The sequence below is a fragment of the Cyanistes caeruleus genome, chromosome 1 (assembly GCF_971803275.1).
Source record: "Cyanistes caeruleus chromosome 1, bCyaCae1.hap1.1, whole genome shotgun sequence".
Taxonomy (NCBI): domain Eukaryota; kingdom Metazoa; phylum Chordata; class Aves; order Passeriformes; family Paridae; genus Cyanistes; species Cyanistes caeruleus.
Window position 1 is genome coordinate 138,551,544 of NC_141701.1, and position 23,254 is coordinate 138,574,797.

The window sequence follows — 23,254 nt, forward strand, 5'->3', positions numbered from 1 at the left end:
TCTATTCAGGAATTACTGAAATAAATAATAAATCTTAGAAAGATTTTCCATGAGCAGGAAAAGCTTTGTTCAGAAAACATTTCATACTAATTTTTGTCTGATTTTCTGGTTTTAACAAACTCTAATGAAACTGATGGGAGGCTTCAGATGGCAGAAAAAATTAACCTTGTTACCCTGAGAATGTTGTACTACAAGGGCACAGGTAGTGCATGCATGTGCAGCTGCTTGGACAGATAATTTATTGTCATTCTTGAAACTGTGGAAAGTTTTCAGAAAGCTGTAATGGAGCAACTGCTGTGCAAGTGTTTTAAAACCAATGGTTGTGCTAGTGTTTTAAAAGAATGTAGGGGACAGTATCAGTTAGATATTGAATAGAATAATTTAGCAGGGCAATATTAATAGAAAAACTAAGGGAAGGAAATATAGCTGATACCACTCATTCTTGTCTCATGGAAGATAAGATGCAAACTGTGGGAATTCCAAGCACAGAAAGCCCTCAAAATCTTGTGTATACAAAATGAGATATAGACATGGACACAAGGTTTAACCTGAAGCCTTTGGAAAAGGCTTCTGGATTTAAAATCATAAGCAAGAATGTGGGTTTAAATAGAAAGGCATTAAGTTAGGTTGTAGGAAGTTTTAAAGTTTTAAGGTTAAGATATAGAAGTAGTTAAAAAGATAATAAGAAGTTTTAAAGTGCAACAAATAGTTTTGTGTGTCATTATATGATTGGTTAAGAATGTCCACACTGTGGCAGACATATCAGACAAAAGAATTAGCTATTGGTGTGAAAGCAGAAACATTCCTTTGTGGCAGAAGTTTATTGGCTGATTAACCTTTAAAAAACTTTGTGATCTGTAGTCTTGTGACCACTGACCAAGAACACCTGGTGAATAAGGTGAAGATGTATTCAGTCCTTCATGAGATTGTGGAAGAGGAATAATAAATCACACTTAAATGTCTTTAAGTGGCCCTGTCTCTCTCTCAAAATCCAATAGCAAACCAACTTAAATTTTTTTCTTTTCGAGCAGTGTTGAAGTTACCCTATTTATTAATAGCAGTTATCATGCAGGCAGAGCTGAGATCTGCAAGTTAGTAGAGTTTTGCAGTAAGATATTTTTACTACAAAATTAGATAAATATGGAATTAACTGTTCTGCCAAGTAATTCCAGCTGAATATTTGTCAGCTTTGTGGTGTGCTCCTTACCAATGTAAAATTAAAATAGCTTATTTTCATTTTAATTTTCTATCTCAAAAGGAATTAATTGAGGAAAACCTGATGGCCAGTGTTATGCAGGACCCTGAATTCAGTGCAAAGGTCAGACCTTACCTGCTTTGGCATTTAAGGCACAATGTTCCACAGAAAACTGAGGTGCCCAAGTCGAAGAGAGCAGCCCAACAAAAGCTGAACATGTCAAATAATTACCTATTTATAGAAAACATGCCTTCCTGGTTTTCAACTATCCAAAAGATTTCCAGGTTTCTGACTGCACAGTGATCCAGTTTCAACAAGGAATGGAGTAAAAAAAACCTCTTACTCTGTGGTGTTTTCCAGCCACTGAACTCTATCATATTTGCCCACTCCTGGGGAGGACTCAGGGCTCTGGGTCCTCTGGATGAAGTGAAAGGAAATAATTGACACAAAATTTCATTTTTAATATTTTCTGTTTGCTCACTGCAGATAATATTTCAAACAGAAGCAGAGAATGATCGTATTTCAGTTTGGGGATTAGATGATTTTGTGCTTGGGTCATTTCACCAAAACACCAATTCTTACAGAAATGTAGATGTATTTTCATGCTGCCAAGTTAAAAGTGGCTTTGATAACTCCAGAGTCTGTAGACTTCCTCAAAATGGCTGCACTTTCTCTTCTGATGGTAGAATTCATGCATCATGTGAAAAATTGAATGTGAAGCAGTGGATTGGTGGTGTCTCCTTAGTCAGGTACTGGTAACAGCCTGGGTATTTTTTTCTGATGTATCAGACTAAAGTGAAGTGTCTTACTGCCAGGAATCTCTTCTGCAACAGCTCCCAGGTCTCTTAATACACACTACATCCTATTGCTGTTTGAGAGATTTATGGGAAAGTGCTTTAGTTGTACATCTAGTGGAGTGTCTGGAAACTGGAAGAATTTGTTGTTTTCTGTTTCTGGGAGGGATGTTTGGATGAGCCCATTAGTGTGACACAAAGGAACAGGGCAGACAGCCTTACTGAAGTAAGTCCATTATTTATTTTGATTCATATTTTAAAACAGTAAGTGTAATTTGCTTCTAATTATTGCAAAGTATTTATCTTGCAATAAAAAAGAAAATGCAGAAGGTAACTGAAAACTTTTGTTTACAGTTGGAATCAAACTGGAAAGGTCTGCAAGAAGCTGGGGCTCCTACAGCTGGCCAGTGTTGGGACATGAATGGCAAATACCACAGAATATAAAGGTTTCTGACCTTCCTGGGTAAGTTTAAGGGTTCATATAATCCAGTGCCCTCTTTCCATCTGTGTTCACAAGCAAATGTGTAGAAAAGAAAATATGATTCTTCCCAGCATAATCTCCAATTTCAAGCTAAGCAATATTTTCTAGGTTCTGTAGCTAATATCCCATAATAAATTCCTCTTTTGTGAGTTTAGCTGCTAATTTTAAGTACATACATACAGTATGTCAGAATCTTTTACAACTTGTGGGTTATGGGAAGATGTACCTTACATTTATTTCTTGGGGTTGTCTTCATCTGATAACTCTTGGTCTTTCCCTATTCACCTTTTCCACTGCCCCTCACACAAAGTCACTATGGTATTCTTGTTGTCTGCTCCAGGCAGAAAATCCCTTTGTATTTAGTAATTCCCTATACAGAAACTGGTATGCAACTTTCGTTGTGTCATCCTCCCCTGTGTCTTTTCTCATTTTACTTTATCTTTGCTGAGAAGGCTGAAACTGAAGTGGTACTCAAGATTTAGTCACACCAGTCCTTTTTCCTTTAAAAAAAAATTTTAAAAAAATTACTGTTTATGTTTGGCTTTTTACTCTTTCTCTTGTAATCTCTTCTTATACTGTGTTTTATTGACTGTCACTGATCATTAAACTTATGGTCTGTATCTTATTTCCTGAGTAGGCACCAGGTAGTTCAGAGACTGTCACTGAATACATGCAGGTAATGACTGATTTGTGCCCTTAAGCTTGGTTTAAATGTATGGATATGGTTTTCTAAGGGGACAGCAGTGTCCCCTTTACTTCCCCTTCAGTAAAGCTTTTGACAGTGCTTGCTGTAGCATTGTTGCAGGCAGGGTGATGGAGCTCATGTCAGATGACAGAGTGAGGAGGGTTGGAAAGTGGCTGAAATGCCAGGGCTGAGTGACTGGTGGCACAAATCTGGAGCCCAGTCACCAGTGGTGTGTCCAATGGCTTGACATTGGGCCCCTCCCAGTTTAACATCCCCTGGAATGAGCTGAACCCTCAGCACCTTCACAGACGAACAAAACTGGGAGTGGCTGGTTCACTGCAGGGTTGGTGCTGCAGGGGCACCTGGGCAGACTGGGAATGGAAAGAAATTAAGAATAAGAAACCTTGTGACACACAATAAAGGGAAGTGCCAACACTGGGGAGGAATAGCTCCAAGCACCAGCACACACTGGGGTCCAGATGTGGAAAGCAGCCCTGCAGAAGGACCTTGCTGGTCCTGGTGACAACACAAGGACAGGGCAGTGGCTCAGTGCCCTCACGGCAAAGGTGGCCAGTGGTGTCCTGGACTGCATTGAGAGGGGTCAGCAGGTCAAAGAGTCATCCATGGCACCTCTCAAATTAGAGAACTGGTAATGGATTTCCTATGCTGTGTTTTTTAACCTTCTGTCTTTTAATAGCTGTTATCCTTTTGAAGACTTTCTTCACATCCCCTGGGAGTTTCTGCAATGGTCCTTGATGCAAAGCACTGTTAGGCGGCTTTGAAAGTCCAGTTGTCTGAAATGATTTCTCTGCATGCTGCTGATTCCCTCAAAGTTCACATCTGTGGGATACAACATCCCTTTGCCATGCTGATTCCTCCACAGTATGTCCCACATACCCCTGGGTCCACTTATCGTTTATACCACATAATGGTAGAAACATCTGGGTAACACTTTTTTATTTTAAGTCCCAGAAAGCCTCTTAAAAATTGAGACTATGTATGTTAATAATTTCCCATTCATATGGCAATGAGACCTGGCACTCATCCTTAAGCCTTCCCCAGTGATTAGCATTGGCTTTTGGCAGTTTGCTGCTATTCCTTCTGTTGATTCCTCTCTAGAATATTTTGTTGACACTTAATTTTGAATAATTTCTCTGGTATTTGCCCTCTGCTGGGGAATGTAGGGTTGGCTATCTCATGAAACTTTCACAGGAAATACATAAGCAAAGAATGAGTTGACATACTCTCTCCTTTATTCAACTGCCCTTCTTAATCTTGGTGTCAGACTTCTTGTTGCAGTGTATTTATTATTTCTTGTGCCTTTCATGAGGAACTAAATCCTCTTTAGCATACTTCTAATGTTTAAATTTATATTATTTTATATTTTCAGCTTTTTCAAGGACATCTTACTTTGATCAGTTGCTTTTGCTGCCTGTTTAATCCAGACTTCTGTTTCTGTATTCTAAATCTTCCTTGAACTGGTTCTCTGGTACCCAGAAAAAAATTGGTGGCTCCATTCCAACATACTTAATAGTTACTTCCTTGAGTTAATTTTTTCTCATTTTGCAATTAGGCATTACTGTAGTAGGTGGTTTGACTTTTATCAGTCTTGCAATGATAATATCCTAATAAATTCCATATTTTTAGAGTTTGATATTATTCTGATTGTATTATTGCTATTCTGATACTATGCTATGTCAGCACCCTCATTAAAAACATTCTCAAGTACTTTAAAATGATGTCCTACTTTTTTTTTATCTGCAATTTATCCATTTTATTGAGATGGGTTGAAGTATTTATTATCGTTAATGAACATTCACTGGAATTACACTCCAGCAATCTGTGTTCTGGTAGTTGTATTCATACTTTCTAATAAATATTTTCTTTCTGCTAGTTAAATGCTTTGGCAGCAACAGATTTTTCAAAAAGAAAACCAGAAGTGCTTGAAGAAACACCCTGCAAGTTGTGTAATTGTGTACCTAGAACATATTCACCATCTCTACTTCATCAATATTTTACTTAACTAAAAGCTTCTCCTTTTTATCCTACTTGCATTCTATGTTCCTCTGAGAATGATTTTTTACTTGTTACAGTAAAAAAATCAACATATCGTTGATTTTGCAGAAAAGTTAAAAAAACCCCATTAGCATCCCAAGAGCATAAATTTATCAGTCCAGATTCCTCATGTGTGGGTCCTCAAGACTGTGCTAAGAATACTTTCTAAGCAGGCTCTCAGGCAACTTTAAGCAGGAGGCTCAAAATACTAGTGCAAAATTAGCTCATTAATAAACCACATGATTATAGAGGATTATTTTCTTCAGCTGACTTGTATTTTTGTCATTAGTTTCTGTCCAGGATAAGAAACCCTGATTATTACAACTACCACACAACAATTCTAGCTTTGCTCTTTAGTTACTAGACAGGAGTTGAGGAAATAGATGGATTAAGGATAATGAGACTATGGATATACTAACTGTAATTATTTTAGAACAGAGAAATTGCTGGGATCTTACATGTGGCTTGTGTGGGATCAGACACCTCTGAGTCGATGCACTGCTATTGACTGTAAGAGTTCACTGCTTTGTCAGCTGGCTGAATCCAGGTAAGTACCTGAGGACACTATTTACAAACCAAGGAGGATTCACAACTACTTCTGCTTCCCAGCATCTAAATTTTATCCTCTGAACTGTATCTTCTCTCTCAGCTGGATCATCCAATCCTGCTTTAAAGCAAATCCCACAATCTGTGACACTTATCTTCAATTTGATCCTGTAGGATGGCAGCTGTTCTCTCTCATTTAAGCAACTGTTCACTTGAAGATATTAAGCAGCTTCCATCTGCCTGGAAGCACCTACTGGAAACCCAGTTCAGACAAGGGTTTAGAAAAGCTCTCTTAATGGGCCACTTAAATTCAAAGCCTCCAGCATCTCTGCAGGAAAGCAGCCTACCAATCCACAAAAGCATTTTGAAACCAGGCTTGTTAAGGAAACTGCAGAACATGTAACAATGAGTGGACACACCAGGTTGATGCATATGTAATGAAATATTTGCCTAATTTGGGAGTGCTGGTAATGCTGTATAGGGGTCAGTGTTCCTAATGGCTCTGTGACATTAATTCTGCATAGTTCAGAATAGCTCTGCAGTCTGGGAAAGATAGGGGGTAAAAAGACAGATCTGAAGGGGACTTTGATACAGTTGAAACCAGAAACTGATCTATTCTATAAGGCTGACAAGCCAACAGCCATAAAAGTGTTAGAAACGATCCTTTCTGATCAAGCTGCTTTGTCTCAGTGGCCGTGGACAAGTAATACAAAACGTGCTTAGAAGAAATTTCTGCATCTTATGTAGATACTGAAGATCCTCAAAATGTTCTTAGGGAAGTGACCAAAGCATGAGGAAGGGAGGCAAATTCTCAAAGGTCCCTAATAAAATCTCATCCATTATGGAGGCAATTCTGTAAAGTCAGTATCAAGAGGAACAAACAACATGAGCTGCACACTGAGGTGCCGCTGCCACTTGTATCTGGTCTTGTGGCTTGGTTCTCAAACAGTTTGGTTCTCTGTGGTGGCACCACAGGCTAAATTACTGCACACCTTCCCATCAGTGAGTCTGCTCTCATCATCACTAAGTATCCAAAAGTGCTCCTGCTGCCAAATCCAGGAGCCCACTGCAGCCAGACTGCAGCAGCTCTGTGGCCCCAGGTCCATCACGATCTGAGTGTGCACTCCCAGCAAGGCTGTGCAGGCAGTGCACACACAGGACATCTGTGCACACACAGGACACACAGACAGGGACAACAGCCTCCTGCCTGTCCCCCTCCTGCTGACCAGAAGGAAGCCCCATGGCTGGGAAGTGCAGGTACCTCTATAGTGCCCATCCCTCCTGTCGCTGGGCTGGCTCACTCAGCCTGGGCAGGAGCTGCTCCTGGATCTCTGCTTCCCTCAGAGACAGGAGACAGACAGACAGACACAGACAGACAGACAGACCTCCCATCCTCCCCTCACTCCCCACTCCCACTGCATGGAAACCAGGCTCCTGACCTCGGATGGGTGCTAACAGGGACATTCAGAACAGATCCCAACAGTGCCTCAGCACAATCGAAGTACCAAGAGCTAGAAAAGCCCCAAGGAATCATACAGATTCCATGAATATACTTCATATATTTTATACTTTTATATAAAATTTTATACTTTTATACAAATTATACTTTGTATAATTACAAAGTGTCTGTGATAATCTATCTAACAACATTATACTCTTAAAAAAATACAGGAGACTTTATTTTCCTACAAAATGCAGCAATTTTTCTAATTTGCTGCATGTGGTGGAAGAGTATTAACCAAACAGCCCCTTTGCTGGAACAGTTATTAAACTACAGAACTTTTCTAGCACACAAGCAAATGAGCTCAGAGGGCTTTACACCAGCACCCCCTGCACATAACATGGTGCTGCACCCAACCCCTGGGCATTTTACAACAGCTCATATTTGTCACCCAAGATCAACTTAACTCCTTTCAGGGCATATTTGGTATTGTTACAATTACAATTATTACCTTGCAGAGACACAATTCCCAGGTTTTTGAATAGTGACAACTTCTACAAGATAAAGAGACAAGATCAAGTATTTTAAGGTACTTTTATTTAATAAATAACTTCAGTAATAGCACTGTAAAAAGTGAACATCTGTTAAAATAAAAAGGCACTTAAAACAAGAATATGACTATGATGCAGTTTGAATGGTCAGAGGCAAATATACATGGCACATGTCAAGAATGATGTGTGACTCGTCATATGACAAACTATGCAATCTTAGCTACAGGGTAAAGGCAAATTTACAGCTAAGACTGCTCAAAAAAAAAAAAAACCCAAGGAAAAAAAGCTTGTGTTGATACAAAAATATTACAAAAAGTATCGCAACCAAATACGTTAGGAAGATTAGAAGGTGACAAAGCACCAGGCTTGAAAGCAAAGAAACATTACAGAATAAAGACACAGCATCACGTAAGGCCCTTAGGTGATCTGAGGATGTCTTGGTAAGGTACTTCATGATACTGCCACCCAGGGCTTGAATTTACAAAGAAAAACTAAGCAAGTTACTGGTCAGCAACTTCTTCAGTAATGGCACATGTTTTAAAGCTATTTTTTTCCTTCTTAACATTCTTCTCAAAACCTTTCATTTTAACCATAACCTGGCAATAGGCAACTTGAAAATCAAAGGTAAGTCTGCACTCGCTTTTCAGTCTTTTACACTGCTCCCTTCCAGCTCACTCAACTTACCAAATACTTAACCATACATCTAGCACATCAAAGACCAATTAACCACCAGCTCCATGCTACATGAGTTTAATTACATCTGCAAACTCAAGCCCTGATTTCCCTGTAAAGCTAAGAAGTTTAATACTAAATGGCTAGGCAGAGCCCTCATGCTGATTGCTTTAACCCCTTCCCTCCCAGTCATGCCATGCAGCATCACGCCCTGCACAAGACCTGGATTCACAGCATGGGAATGGGAAAGGTCAGAAAGGCACCATGTGATCCTGGGCTGACTAGGCTACATAGTCTCAAGTTTTTTTGTCCAACCTCTGGCACCAAGTACTCTTATTTGCAAAAAAAAACCCAAAACAAAACAAAAAAACAAACCAAAAGAAAAAAAAATTTAAAAAAATTAAAAAAAAAAATTACATATGGTACATTTTCACACAGGAAAACAAACCTATATGTAATGAATTAGTAAATCACTGCAGTTTGCCCTAAATCTATCTTATTGTGACTACAAAAGTTGCTATACTGCATACAGTGTTGTGAAGTTATACAAGCAGTGTTCATTTTCCCTCATATTTAGGATTGACCACAGTTGTCACTGCACTCTTGTAAATAGGATTTTCACCCTAGAAAAAGAAAAAAAAATATATTAACATTTGAAGACATGAAAAAATATAGGTGTTTGCAAGAAGCATAAAAATTAGCATGAGAAATTACCCATTAATGCTTTGTTTGTACACACAAACAGCTTAAGTCAAACTAGTTTTCCTTCTAGCAACTTGAACACAGGCATGCACAGCTAATATATAAAGCAAAGGGTTAGCAGGATCCTGTTCCATTTGCACCACACAATTCCTTGGAGGAGGCTGAACCTTGCAGGCTCATCTTGGGGCTCAGCTATCACCCAGAGCACTTCAGCCCAGGACATTTTATAAAGAAGAACAGAATTGTAAACAACATTGTTTGACTCCCGGTCTGACCACAGACCACATTCTGCTATAATAAACATTTGAACAGCTTATCTTACATTGTAATTGAATTCTAGAAACAATGTGGCAAGACTTCTAGTATTTTGCTAATACACAGTCAATATTTACAGTGAACATTCAGTACATATCATTCTCATTTTATTCCTGTAGGTCTCCCCACCCCCATAAGGGCAAAATGTACAGAAAAAACAAAGAAACTTCTGTAGTGGTGCAGATGCTGTAATAAAAAAATTATTTCTAGTGATATGAGACAAGCCCTACAGAACAATTGCTTACATTTCTCTTGCTGAGATTTAAAACCCTCTAAATTAAGTTGTTTTTAAGCTTCCTTTTTTTCCAGGTTTCCTTCTATCTCCATTTATGACATCCGTGCACACTTCAGATGAACATCGTGAACTCAAAATTAACAGATAAATTTTCACAGGAGCAAGGGACCACTGCTAGAATGGCCTGGAGCTGCAACTCTGAGCTCTTATCACAGCCTGAACCTCAGCCTAAATGAGTCTTGTCTGCCAGCATGAAGCTCTTCTGTGCATTCACAACTGATTCCTGAGAAAATCCAGCTCAGTGCAGCTGTCAGCTCGAGTGCTGCTCTGGCCAGGGCTGTATCTGGCCTTCAGCAGCAGTAAGGAAACCTCTGTCCCTTTCAAGTTCCTCCCACGCAATCTGAGATGGGCTATACAACCACATTAATTCAACTCTATTAATATTCAACTCTATTTACAATATTTCAGGTTAAACCAATTTTTCCTATACTCTATTACAGGACACACAAACATCAGGTGTCTATTTTTCAGGGTCATAAACCTGGAAAATCAGCTAGGAATACCACAGAACGTGCAAAGGCAAGCAAGAACCTCAATTGGTTTTCTCATCACAGTTCCTGGGAAGCTTGCTGCCTTCTGTTTGCAAGGCCCAGCACAGGAGAAGTGACTGCTCCACCCCAACAACAGTGGCCGCTGCTGAGGGAGACCCTGCAGCTGCTGCCATGGTTCCTTTCGCAGGAAAAGGTTATTTCTCCTCAGAGCCAGCTTCTCTAACATGCAAAGAACAAGGAGGGGCATCCAGTCTTGCCTAGATCCAAGAGACTTGTCCAGCCAGAACCTGGACTGCCAGACAATGGAAGTAAAAGCTCTCTGTTCAGTCTTCTCAAGATCTGAGTCAGTGTTACCTGGACAGAGCTGAAGGAGCAGCTGGGTGCTCAGTTCACAAATACAGCTAACAGCAAAATCCCTTCCCCCTTCTGTCAGTTCCCAGGCAAATGCTGTCTTGACTAAATGTGTATCACCTACTGCTCTGGGAAGGGAGGAGGAGTAACATTTGGTTGGGTTTTTTAAAATTTTAAATAATGGACAATCATGTGATGTGGCTTGTTCTCAGACAGACTAATTAATCAATGCAAAATTATAACCCTCCATGATATTTTTAGCAGAAGGTTTGCAATAGTAATATGCAAATGAAATGGGAAAAACACCCAGGGATGAGGGATTTAATCTGGCACTGAAGTATTCTCTTTATGCCTCAAAGTTCTTGTACATTGCTTATTTCCTTGACAAGTTTTAATGGAGAATTCTTAAAAATATAAATATAAACCAATAAAGTTCATGGTGCAGAGGAAGTCTGTAAGCATAAGAGGCTGCATCATATGCAGAGCAGAAGTTACTGTAGAACTCTTCGATGGCAAGGCATTATGTAATACTTCTTACACTGTGCTGTTAGCCTCCAACATTTTACAGAACAGACTCCTCCCAGCACATACAGGGGATATACACTCACATCTAGTTATAAAAGACAGAACTTCTACCAAATAGTCTAGGAATGGGTCTAAAGGTAAGGACTAAAACTTGGAAATTTGCTAGGTGCTACTCATACAACTAATTTGAACCTGAAATCAGGCTTAAAATACAATTTGCATAACAGGATTGGAAATTTTTTACTATACTGCTTTTTCAAGAGAAGTCAGAATTGAAGTCTTCATGTTCTTGATTTAGCACAAGCCCTGTAAGGATACTGAAAAATTCTGTCCTGCCTTCCCTTGTACTTCTCAGAAGCACAGAGTGGGATTTAGGTCACTGGATAAAGCACTGGACTAGCTGTCTCCCCAGGTCAGTGTCTCAGTTCCCATTACAAATACTGGAGATTTAGTCAATATTCACAACTCTTCAGCTTAACCCAACCTGACATTTGATCAGCTAAATGGCTCCTGAGGCTCTACTGCCTATAACTGCAATGCAGGCACCTGATGGATCTGCAGGTTCCTTCCCTGCTTCTCCCTGGCTGTTACAGCCACACCCCAACCTTGTCTTGGGCCTGGCTTGGCAGAGCCTCCTGCAGACACCTCTTCATTAAAATAAATATCCACTAATCCAACATGATGCTCCCCTTACTCATACCCTCACAGCTGGCAGAGGGTATACATTTTCAGACATTAGAAGCATTCCAGTTTTTTAACTGGCTTCTAAAACATGGGATTTCACACTTGCTGTCTTAGACAACTAGTATGGTTTTAAACACCCCCTTTTCTTTATGCACTGCAGAAAATACAGTTTCAAGCATGCAGAGTTAGGGAAAACACATTTGCCACATGCCCCTACTACTGAAAACCCCGTGCACACTTAAACCAAAATTAAATTAACAAACAGTAACTACATACAAGACTCAATGAAATACTGAGTGAAATAAAGATGGAGGTACTTTTTAAAATTACCTTAATCTGAGAATAAAGAGCTATGTTCTTGCAACAATATTCACTTTCAACTAGACTGGGCTGTTCAGAGGACAACAGTTCAGTCCACTGTTACATAAATATGAAACTATTACAGGATGTTCAATTAACCTTCTTATTCCTTTTGCTCCAGGGGCTCACTGTTTCAACAGTCACTGAAGCTACTGCCATAGCGGGTTTAAGACCTAAGTCACTGTTAGAAGCAGAATTAAAACTCATGCACACCCATTGTTCAGGAGCTGGTTGTGACTACTTCCATCCACCCTTGGAGCCACAAACAGCAGTCATTGAATACAGGAATTTACATGAAAGGGATTGAAAACATGGCAACTGTGCTCCCACACCCAGAGCATGTTCATCATTCAGCAGCAAGGTAAGTCACAGGCATAAAATCCAAGTCAGGAGAAGAACAAGTCCCTGCAATTTTGAGCGCTTTGAATTGTTTGTGGTTTTCTTCTGCATTTTAACCAGTAGCTGCTAAAAAGGCTAACCAAGTTACTACAGACTTAGTGTCTAATATAAACGTGTTTATCACTTGTGAAATTCAAGCTGACTGAATCTGGAGTCTGCTTGAAGATGCTTAGCAATGCACAAGCTATCCCCATGCAGGACTGATAATGGCGTTCACTACAAATAGCAGCTTTGTGTTTTCAATTTGTGATGCAGCTTTTCAGTCCAGAAGAAAATGAATCTTTAGAGTTGCTACAAGCATGATTCCACCAAAGTTTTTATAGCTGATTGGGGTAGAACCTGGGCCTTGAGCACTGACCACCAGGATGCTGTGGCATCATCTGCACCACCAGGGAAATGTCTGAGTACCTGGTCCATGACAAACTCCATGGTGCTGCAGTTCCCTCACCAGCCCATCTGTGGATGATGACTGTGGGAAAGGAAGGGTCACAAACTGCACAAAGTTAATTTGTGTATGCACACACCTGGAGGGAATCCACTACAGTGTAATTTTCATATAATGGGATTTCAGATGACTCTCCTGACTTGACATTACAAAGCAACTTTCATCTAAATGGGAGGCTATGGCAATTATCTAAAACCACCAGAAAATCTTACCTACAGAGAAAAGCAGGACCTTGTTTTACATCTCATGGCTCACCTACTCTGACAATTCTGACCCCCTCTTTTCTGGTGGTCCATAAGAATAATCCCACCTCCCTTCTCTCCCTGGACTTCTAATATTTCTATGAATATCAAAAATTATGAAGTCAAGTTTAAAAAAACCCAAACCACACCCTTTCACACTTTAAACCTTCACATCTGAGCAAACCAAAAAGGCAGAAGTCAATCCCTCCATTTAAACCAGAATAAACTTTTGCAGGAAATACATTTTGAGGAGAAATAGCAGCACCAAGGACATTACATCCTGAAGAGTCACAGGGCAGAGAACAAGAGCACAGAATGGAAGTTACACACCGTATGGTTTGTTAGGTGCTTGTCCTGCATGCAACAGAAAGTACACAGTTAAGTGAATGGCAGAAGAACAGGTAACAGAGACTTAACCAGATGGAGTATGTGGTGTTAGAAAGGACTAAAAACTCAATTTCCTCCCCAGAACAATTGGCTCTGGGAGAAAAATAAAAAGGAGGTGAATGTGGTTGATGTAGCAGGCAAAAGGAATGTTTTTTACAATCTATTCTGGACACACTGGAAAGTGAAATGATTGCAAAGAGAAAAGGAAACTATATTTAATCAGAATGCTACACAAAGCATTTGGAACTGCTGTCACAGTGAGACCAAGTAAGAGCTTAAATAGTCTCAGTTTCTGCTTTCTCCCCTTATTTTTTCTTTACAAAATCTTTCGAATGCAACACTGAAAAAGACAGCAGACAGTATAAAATTAGAGATACAGATCCTTCCCTTTCATTGGATTCTAAAAAAAAAATGAATCCATGGATGTTTAATGGATGTGCTGCCTTTCCTTTTCCCCTCCCTCTAGTCTCATCTCTGCACTACTTTCTCTTAGTGCTCTTCCAGCATCTGTTCTGCATCTCAGCCCCCCTTTCACTCCTTCCCCAGCAGCTGGGGGTGCCAGGGAAGGAGAACACCTCGAGCACCCATGGAGGGCAATCTGAGAGTCTGCAGAAGGTCTGATCACTTCTGCTTCACCAACTTCCTCTCCTGGATACTGCTGCTACTTCTGGTGTGCTGGGTATGAAGAGAACTGACCTCAGCAATTCCAATCAAATGAGTTGCTCAGGCTGAGTTTAGGGGGAAGTAAGAAACTGAATGAAAAATGCATCTAGAGGGGACAAGAATATTTCCTCCTGCCCTATTAGTGTTTCATTTCTATGGACACCCTGAAGCTGGCTACATTACAAGGACTGTGACATTACCAGTTTCAATAGAAATAAGGATAAAAAAAATAAGGTGCATATTTAATTATATGGTAGAGTATATGCATTTCATACAATACAATTTCATATAATTACAGACTAGGTCTATACTAGGTTAAAAAGACAAAGCAGTTTATAAAAAAAAAGTAATGCTACTCTGCATGTTCACAGAACCATTCTAATAAAACAAATTATATTTGTTAGCTGGGATATTTTAGGAGTATCTAATCTAGCTTAGCAAAAATATTGATTTTAAGCAAACTGACTGCTGATTTCAAGAAATGGAAGACAAAGCATCCCCTGTGTATCTCTCTACAATCCAAAAATATTCTTCAATCTTAAGAGCTGTTCTATTATGTATCAACACATCTGCAAAAAAATTTAAAAAATCGCTTGTAGAATAGTTTAAGCCAGTACTGGCAGTATTAGTAAGTAAGCAATCTTGCTGTCAAAACCAGTTAAAAATTTTCAAGCTGCATTCTTGAAAACCCCACAATCAAAGCAGGTACACTGAGCAAGACTCAAACTGTGATTAACTGACTGTGACATACAATGAGTTTGAAGTGACATGCAAAGGGGAAAAAGAGGAAAGAAAATGAAAGGAGATACAAACTGAGACTTAGAGACCAGCTTTACGTCCATAGTTTGGATTCTTGAAATTGTTAATAGGGCTCTTGTATATTGGATTTTCTTGCTGAAGTAAAAGAAATGGTCAATGTCGAATAATTCAACAGGAAAAGAAAAGCAACATTCTCAACTATCACTGAAAAAAAATCATGCTATATATAGAGTGTTAGTAATTTTTTTACCCTCGGTACGAGATTAATCGGTTTTCTTAAGTAAAACCAAAAGGCTTCCTAGGAGAATTTTTTACAAAGATATTTTCTTATCAAGCACATGGGGGCGCTGACTTCTACAGAACTGTAGTGAAGAGGTTCTTGATTAGCAGACTCCTGACACTGCCCAGAGGCAGCAACTCCATAGTCTACCAAAGCCTGTAAGACCATAGGCTGGTTTTTCTTGCACATGTCTCTGTTGACAAAGAGCTGGCAAGATTTCAACAAACCAGCACCAGCCATGATTTTGAGACTTTATGGAAGTTTCCCAACTAACCCTATGTGAGTATTTATAAGATGTACTCAATGAGCACAAAATTTTCTTCTTTGCTTTCTACAGAAGTGACTCATCTTTATAATAAACGTTCTCATCATATGCTGTAAAGTGTGGTAGAACTTGCAAAGCTGAACTGTTGTGTCACCCTCACATTTTCTCTCTGAAATATTATTTAAACCTGAGTTACTACTCTCCTTTCTGCCTCAAGAAATACTTCTCTAAGAGGACTGGTTGTAATTTGAAACACTTTAAAGCACGTGAACAAAAATCTTCTATTTTTCCTCCGCTACTGCAGATTTTATACATAGAAAAGCTTCTTGACTCACCGTATCCCACTTGGCATTCATTTTCTCCTTTTCAAATTTAGCAAATTCTCTTCTGTCATGAATGATCATTAGTAGTTTCCAAATCAACAATAATGCAAGTCCAATAAGAACAATTCCAGCAACCACACCAGCTACAATGGGAATGATGTCAGGACCGCTGGGGCACTCTGGGGAACAAAGTAAGGGAAACATGATTTTACAAAATGGTAAAGGTAATGCATATCCAGGAACTGTTAACATTTGATTTTGTACTGAAGCCAGTATTTTGAATATCAGATATGCCAATACTATTTTTCTTGCAAATATCGTAATTTTTTGAATATGTACATCTTGTAACATTCAGCTTATTTTTATCCTTCTAATTTGTGTTTGATCTTAGCAACAGAACAACCTGTTCTGATGATAAAGTGTATACACTGCTAACCCCTTAAGCTATTTATTTACAGTATGAAGAGCAAAATAACTGGCAATTGTATTTAAACATGCGAGAGCTCCAGGTCAAAGCTGTGACAGCTGGAGCACAAATGCTGAGCAGCAAAACCCGCCCCACATACAGACACAGAATATCCTGAGTTGGAAAGGACCCACAAGGATCATTGAGTCCACCTCCTGGCCCTGACACAAGACAGCCACAAAAGTCACACCCTGTGCCTGAGAGCACTGTCAAAACACTTCTTGAATTCTATCAGGTTTGGTGCTGTGACCACTTCCCTGGGAGCCTGTCCCAGTGCCCAACCACCCCCTGAAAAACCTTTTCCTAATACCTGACCTAGATCTCCCAGACACAACTTCAGGCCATTCCCTCAGGTCTTGTCACTGGTCATAACAGAGATCAGGGTCTGCCCTTCCTCTTCCCCTCACAAGGAAGCTGTAGACTTCCTTGCACCTTGTGATGAGATGCAAGGTGATTTAAAATGGCTGACACAGAAATAATAATCCTCCAAATTAAAACCCAACTCCACTATTAACGCAGAATTCCCAATAATCACAAACTGAAGAAAGGCTTTTGCAGAGCTCAGCACACAGAGTGAAGGAGTCAGAAGCAAATTAATGCAACCCCTGTGCAATAGAACAACTGTGGACAGAACACAGCTTTCCCCACACTGCAGACTCCCTATCTTCATAGCTGCCTCTGCAAGAGCGAGGGAGTTGGGAAGGGACATGACAGGAATTCCTTGGGAGCCAGTAAGAAACGAGTGTCTGCTCCACAGAACACAGCTCTACTGGCCAGAGCTTGTTCCATCAGCACTTGTATGGCACAAATTAAGGTGCCTCCTCCTGCATGATGGGCTTGATTCACCTCTGAGCTAAGGCAGCAGAAGTTTACACATGAAGAAAAGGTCAGGCCCCAAAAGCGTAGGACATGTATGGCTTGTCCCAGGAGACAGAGCTCAAGTTCCTCCTCCATACTGTGGACTACTTTTGTAGAGAATTTAAAACATTCTGAATTGAAGCAGTATTTATTTCTATGAGCCATTGTTTATAACCTGTAGCAGAAGCTTAATAAAAAAAATTATCAAAATTTATCTAAATAGGACTTGCTACAAGAGAGATAAAATAAGCCTGAGTACATCAAGTGCAAACAGGAAATGTTTCAACAAAGACACATATCTGATTTACCTTTTGTTTTTGAAAAATCTAGACCAAGGGAGACATACGTTTTTCTAAAGCCGCTCAGACACACACAGCTCTGGCTGGGGGAACAGGCAGCTGTTTCTGAATGCATTTAACTCACCCAAATGAACCACAGGTACTTTGTAGCACCCAACAACTGCACAAATTAACAACAAAGGAGGAACAGGCAATAGCGTGCTCCTACCTGGGGTCTCCACCACGTGGACATTGGCTTCACCATTTGAGTTGACAGAGTAAGTGAAGTAGAACCAGCAGTCATCAACATCCTTCTCTTTGCAGTGAGACAGGGGATCGGGCTGGCCGGGCTGCGGCAGCTTGTCCCGGCTCTCCACGCGCGTCATGTTGAAATGCATACATTCCTGGGAACACGTCTCCTTCTTCTCGCCCTTATCAAAAGCTCTGCACTGAACACAGTCCCTGGGCAAGAACAAAACAGAAGTAGTGCTTTTGAATGTGTTCATGGAAGATATCTAGCATTTAACCTAAAGAAACACTAAGGAGAAAACACAGGGAAAAAAGTCCAAGAAAACCAACCCCTTTGCCACAGAGGTTAGGAAAAAATAAAGCAAGATATGGCTTTGTACCAGTCAGAACATTTATATACCTTGAGACTAATAAAAGCCCTTTTCATGAATTCCTCTTTCCCTGAATGACTCACAGGCTTCAAGGAAAGAAAAAACCCCAAACTTTTTCAACACCTCTACCTGGGAGATGAATACTCTCCAGAAAAGCCACTGTAAGAACAGGGTAACACAGGTTATAAAGAACAAACTCAGTGACAAGCTTTACAACGGGGTATCAGTGAATAATTCATTGAAAAAAGCAGATTGAACAGGATTTTTATACTAAAAATAACAAAGTTTTTTCTCAGCACAAAGTGAGTTGCACAGGAATCTGCTCAGCCATTAATCCTAAACTTATTTCAAAGTTTTCATGAAGAAAATGTAGGCTTCTACAAACCTGTACTTCTAAAGGGAAGGATGCAAACTTCACTGGCTCACACAGTTCTAGGTTTAGTTTTTGACTGTCAAGTTAGTAATTTCAGTACTATTTAAGCAAAAAGCTTAGCTGAAATTCTAAGTATCAAAAGCTTTGTTTTAAAAATCCTCACACATCACAAACTCAAAACACATAGAAGCTTAGGGACTTGTTTTTCTGGGTACGTACTTGTGCTCTGCACAGACACCGACACAAGTCTGACACATTTCACATGTGGGGCCTTGGAATTTGGGATCTGTACAGTTACAGGTGCCACATTCACAGGTTCCTCTTCCATTGCAAATCTGCCCATTCGATGCCATACACGGTGCAGTATCCAAGGAACAGTCGCAGGCGCTGCCAGTGAAGTTGGGGAAACACTCGCACACTCTGCACTTACAGATCCCATTTCCTGTGCAGTGAAAAGGTATTGCAGAGAAATCAAGTTAATATAAAAAAAAACAGTGACAGTGAGAAATAAAGGTTTACCACCTCAGGGTAGATAAAAGAAAAAGAAACCATGGTGGAAACCATGGTGTCATAATGAAGACTCTAATGAATTAAGAGGTACAAAATAAGTTTTAGATCCTTGAGAGACTACTTACAGGCATTCATCCCTTTTCCCATTTTCCTGTACATTCAGATTTCCTTTCATAAACAGAATAACATGACTTGGGAATATCAGATCAAGACTAGCATAATGTGATGACCATATTCCCCAGGTGGAGAGCTTTACAGCACAGCTTCAGTTCTCAATTTTGTATGCATACAGATAAATTGGCTGCTCCTGTCTTCATATCTATCACTATACAAATGTATAAAGATTTAAAAAGATGAAGTGTGCACTGAGTATTCAAAACACAGAAAATTGAAACAGCTTTGGCTCCACAGAACACCAATGTTCAGCTGCAGTACTTCTGATCTCACACACCCAACCCAACTTCATGATCCTTACACTCTCTGCACAAGAAACAAGATGCCTTTATACTGATCTGGAAGACAAGGAAAGACCATTAGAGAAGGAGGGGTGTGGCCAAAGAGAATAAAGCATTTCAGTCAACACTCTCCTGTCACCATGTATTCTGGAACATCACCACCACTGCTCCCATCCTTTGTGGAGCAATAGTGGATTCTGACCAAATCAAACAAATGAGGTACTCTCATCACTCAGAGCTTAGTGGCTTCTCTGTTTTACTTTTGCATCACAGACAACACTGAGGTAGTAGTTATACTCCTGCCAGATATTTCCACGTGCAAAGCAGCAAAATAATTTAGACACTGGCTGCTGAATGTTTTTTAAATTGCTTTTGATTTCAGGAATTGACTATCATTGAAGTCTTAAGCAGTCTCCAAGTGCTTACGGTGTTTTTCTAGATCTTGCACATTCTAGCCTTCATTTACCTTTCAGAACAGTGTCAAGCAATTCACTGGTATCCTGTCAAGCACCAAAGCCAAGAATTCACTATTACAAGTAAGCTGAGGGCATTCTCTCTTTCTGTTGACACGGTGGTTACACTGAGCCACTATAACATTACAATCTCAGAAGAGTTGTTTCAGCCCTCTTTACTGTAATACATGAGGGTAATTCTGCAATTAACAGCAGAAGTCAAGTTCACTTTACACCCTTGGAGCTGTGATTCAAGGAAGGTGAAATGTGCATTGACAGACTACATGCACAGAGAACTGTTTTATTAATAGACAAGTGTTTGCAATCACTACATCTGTGAGTATCCTCATCTCTGCTATGGAGTGGCTTTGATCTTTTAGCTAAGTATCCCTACTCTGCTGGGTAGAGAAGACAGACTTGCAAACTACTGACCAGCTGTGCCTGCAGAAAGCTGAAGCATCTCTCACCTCCACAGATTAAACCATTTGATCGATCACAGTTGAAGTTGTCACATTCACAGTATTTGCCAGAATACACCTCATTGGTGTTTTCCCTTTTCTTGCACACGCATTGTCCACAAATACATTCTCCATTGTTACTGCAGATTTCTGTGCTGTTCTCCCTCCTGCAGTAAGCATCCATATCCTCACTATTTACTTCATCTGTGCTACATTCACATAGTCTTCCAATACGTCCTTCATTACATCTGCAAGGTAAAAACATCACTGAAAATGTAATCTTAATTGAAAGTCACACAATAGAAGGCCACAAGAACAGCACAAAGAACAGGAGTAAAAGTGATGACACTCTCAAGGGATGTTCCAACTTAAACTTCAAATGAGGTTTCCAGCTGACAGCTATGCACCAGTTCTTGAAGGCACTGGAGCAAACTGGACTGAGCTGCTTTTATGCTGATTATCTTACCTGATGTTCCAGGTGAGAGAATATGTGTCACCCCCTCTAACTAATTTGTCACACAATTATAATTAATCCCTCTCTCATGTGACACAACAATAATTATTTCTCAAGTGACAGCAGCCGTTGCCTTTAGCTGCTGACATATTTCAACGAAAAGGTTTCTGATGATCAGCAATTAAGCAGGAGGGCAGATGATCTGCAGAGCTGCCAAACTGAGATCTTCAGGGATCAGCACTTCTCATTATCAAGACTAAGATATCGATGAGCAAATGGAGGCTGCTCCTGTGCCCATCAGTGATCGACAGACTGTTAAGTGGTGTCCATCACAGACAAAAGATCATTGGGAAGCTGCTGCATTTACAAAAACAAAAGGCTGTGCTTATCCACAGGCCTGTTCTTGCCCACGTGAAACCAAGTGGGCACCAGTGGCAGTCACACCAAGTAAAAGAAGTTTCTCTACACACAGATGGGAACAATCTTTTCTCTGTATTTAAAAAGGAACACAAAAAATGGATCAATATCCTTTAAAGCACTGACTCAAGGCCAAATTTGAATTCTGACTAATACAATAATGCTGATCTAATGATCAATATTTAAGCATAGGGATTATTTGCAGAGATATGGCAGTATTTCAAAGTATCCTAAAAGAAACAGGCCCCCAACAGCAATTCTTGTTTCACTAAAAAAAATTAATAAACCCAAGAAAATCCTAATTAAGGAAACAAAGATCTTGCTCATATTTCTCTTTTGCAAAAATAAAGAAAATGTCTGTTTGTTTACCTGCACGCACCACATTCAAATGTTCCATTTCCTGCATGGCAGGCTGGACTATTAGGTTCTCCTTCACTTTGACACTGACACTCACAGATGAACTGGAGATTAATTTCCAGTTCTTCAGTGAATCCCAGTGGTTTAATTTTAATAGTTTCATTTTGTTCTTTCTTTGGACATTCATTAGCTGTTATATTAATCTCAAATATAACCTGAAAAAAAAAAAAAAAAAAGGAGTGTCATGTTACTACATGTCTGTACTATTAAAAAGAAATGCTGTGTTGGACACTTTAAGTGCATTTTTTATTTGAGCAGCAGCCCATATACTCTGAGTTACCTCATCTCCAATTGAAATGTTAGAACACTTCCTTCCTTCTTCTTGTGTGCCATTCACTCCATTCTTGCAGAAAGATTTGTAACTGATTGTCACTCCTTTTGGTAGCTTAGTATTTTCCAGGATAACCTCTGAAGAAAGGGACTGAAACAACAGTGATTACCTAACTTCAAACTGAGTTGCAGAAGTGTTTTGTTGAAGAACAGATATTAAACAGCTATGCCCAGTCTAAGCACCAACCCCACAGGCACACTGGAATTATTTAAGTTCCAATGTGCTGAGAAACACCAGCCCAGGGCTGCCCAAAGTCACACCGTGGTTACCCCCTTCTCATGTCTCAACTTGTTACAAGGACAGGACAGGTTACCACAGGCACTCATTTACCCCATGTGCTCCAAAGGAGAGGTGAAACTCAGTTACACACAATGGAGCAATGGAGAAAATATTGTGGGGCCAAACCCAGCAAAATGGCTTTTTTGGCCAGCACTTGGAAAGAAGGTAAAAGTGAACAAGTTGAAGAAACAGCGTGGGTTTTGGTTGTGAATTTTATCTTTTGAAAGTGAAAACGTGGATGGTTAGTTTTCTTTGTAATGCCATTTTAAATGCCTTTAAGAGGGTATCTTTTTATTCATCTAACCTCTTATTGCCATAGAGTCTGAATGTTCAGTATGGTTTTACAGCAATGGAGTATATTTATAGTGTAAAAAAAATACTAACCAGTCCACCTTGGAGTCTCTGCTTGAAAAACTTGGGAGCAAAAAAAAAAAAATCAATAAATAAAATCTGAACTTACATTGTATGCATCAATGATCAGCTGAATCACATTGCTGGAATTTGAAGACAATGTCCCCACTGCTGATTTTGGTATCAGATTTTTCAGTTCCTTTCAATATTGACAAAAACAGAAGGAAAAGTACAGTCTTACTGGCAAACAAAGTATAATTTTCAGTTTAAATGGTGATATAGTGTGTTAGTGGATTCACTAGTCGAGTACTTCAGCAAACAAAGCTGTGTTGCCAGTGATGAACACAATTTTTGAGGTTATACATAGCTCTACTAGCACAAACACCCAGCCTTTTCTTCTCCTTTGCATTTTAACTCTGATTTTGGTAACAGAATACTAAGCCCTTCTCTTGTACATGTTGACCACAATCTCTCTTCAACCACAGTTGGAATACATTAAAAATAGATAGGCATAATTTTCCAACAAAAAAAAAATAAAAAAATTTGAATACAGTTTATAAAAGAACCCCAAAACCAAAAAAACAGGTTAAAAGAAGGAAAAATATGCATGTCCTTTACACAGTCATTTC

At 39.6% G+C, this 23,254-nt stretch overlaps 1 protein-coding gene across 7 annotated transcripts in view; it reads right to left on the reverse strand.

Annotated features, from left to right (window-relative positions):
• Positions 1-7,777: 7,777 nt before the first annotated feature.
• The window catches only part of ITGB1 (integrin subunit beta 1), a 42,903-nt gene continuing 27,426 nt past the window's right edge, over positions 7,778-23,254 (reverse strand). For 4 of the 7 annotated variants that reach the window (XM_086863267.1, XM_023920547.2, XM_086863311.1 and 1 more), the window contains 8 exons: positions 22,735-22,824; positions 21,945-22,085; positions 21,617-21,819; positions 20,386-20,624; positions 18,721-18,943; positions 17,738-17,970; positions 15,919-16,085; positions 7,778-9,043 (listed from right to left, as the gene is read on the reverse strand). In XM_086863267.1, coding sequence (XP_086719393.1) covers positions 8,978-9,043; positions 15,919-16,085; positions 17,738-17,970; positions 18,721-18,943; positions 20,386-20,624; positions 21,617-21,819; positions 21,945-22,085; positions 22,735-22,824 — 1,362 coding nt within the window. In that variant the 3' untranslated portion in view covers positions 7,778-8,977. Of the gene's footprint in view, positions 9,044-15,092; positions 15,174-15,918; positions 16,086-17,737; positions 17,971-18,720; positions 18,944-20,385; positions 20,625-21,616; positions 21,820-21,944; positions 22,086-22,734; positions 22,825-23,254 lie in introns of all 7 variants that reach the window. The other 3 variants (XM_086863256.1, XM_086863288.1, XM_086863294.1) reach the window with 1 other exon arrangement.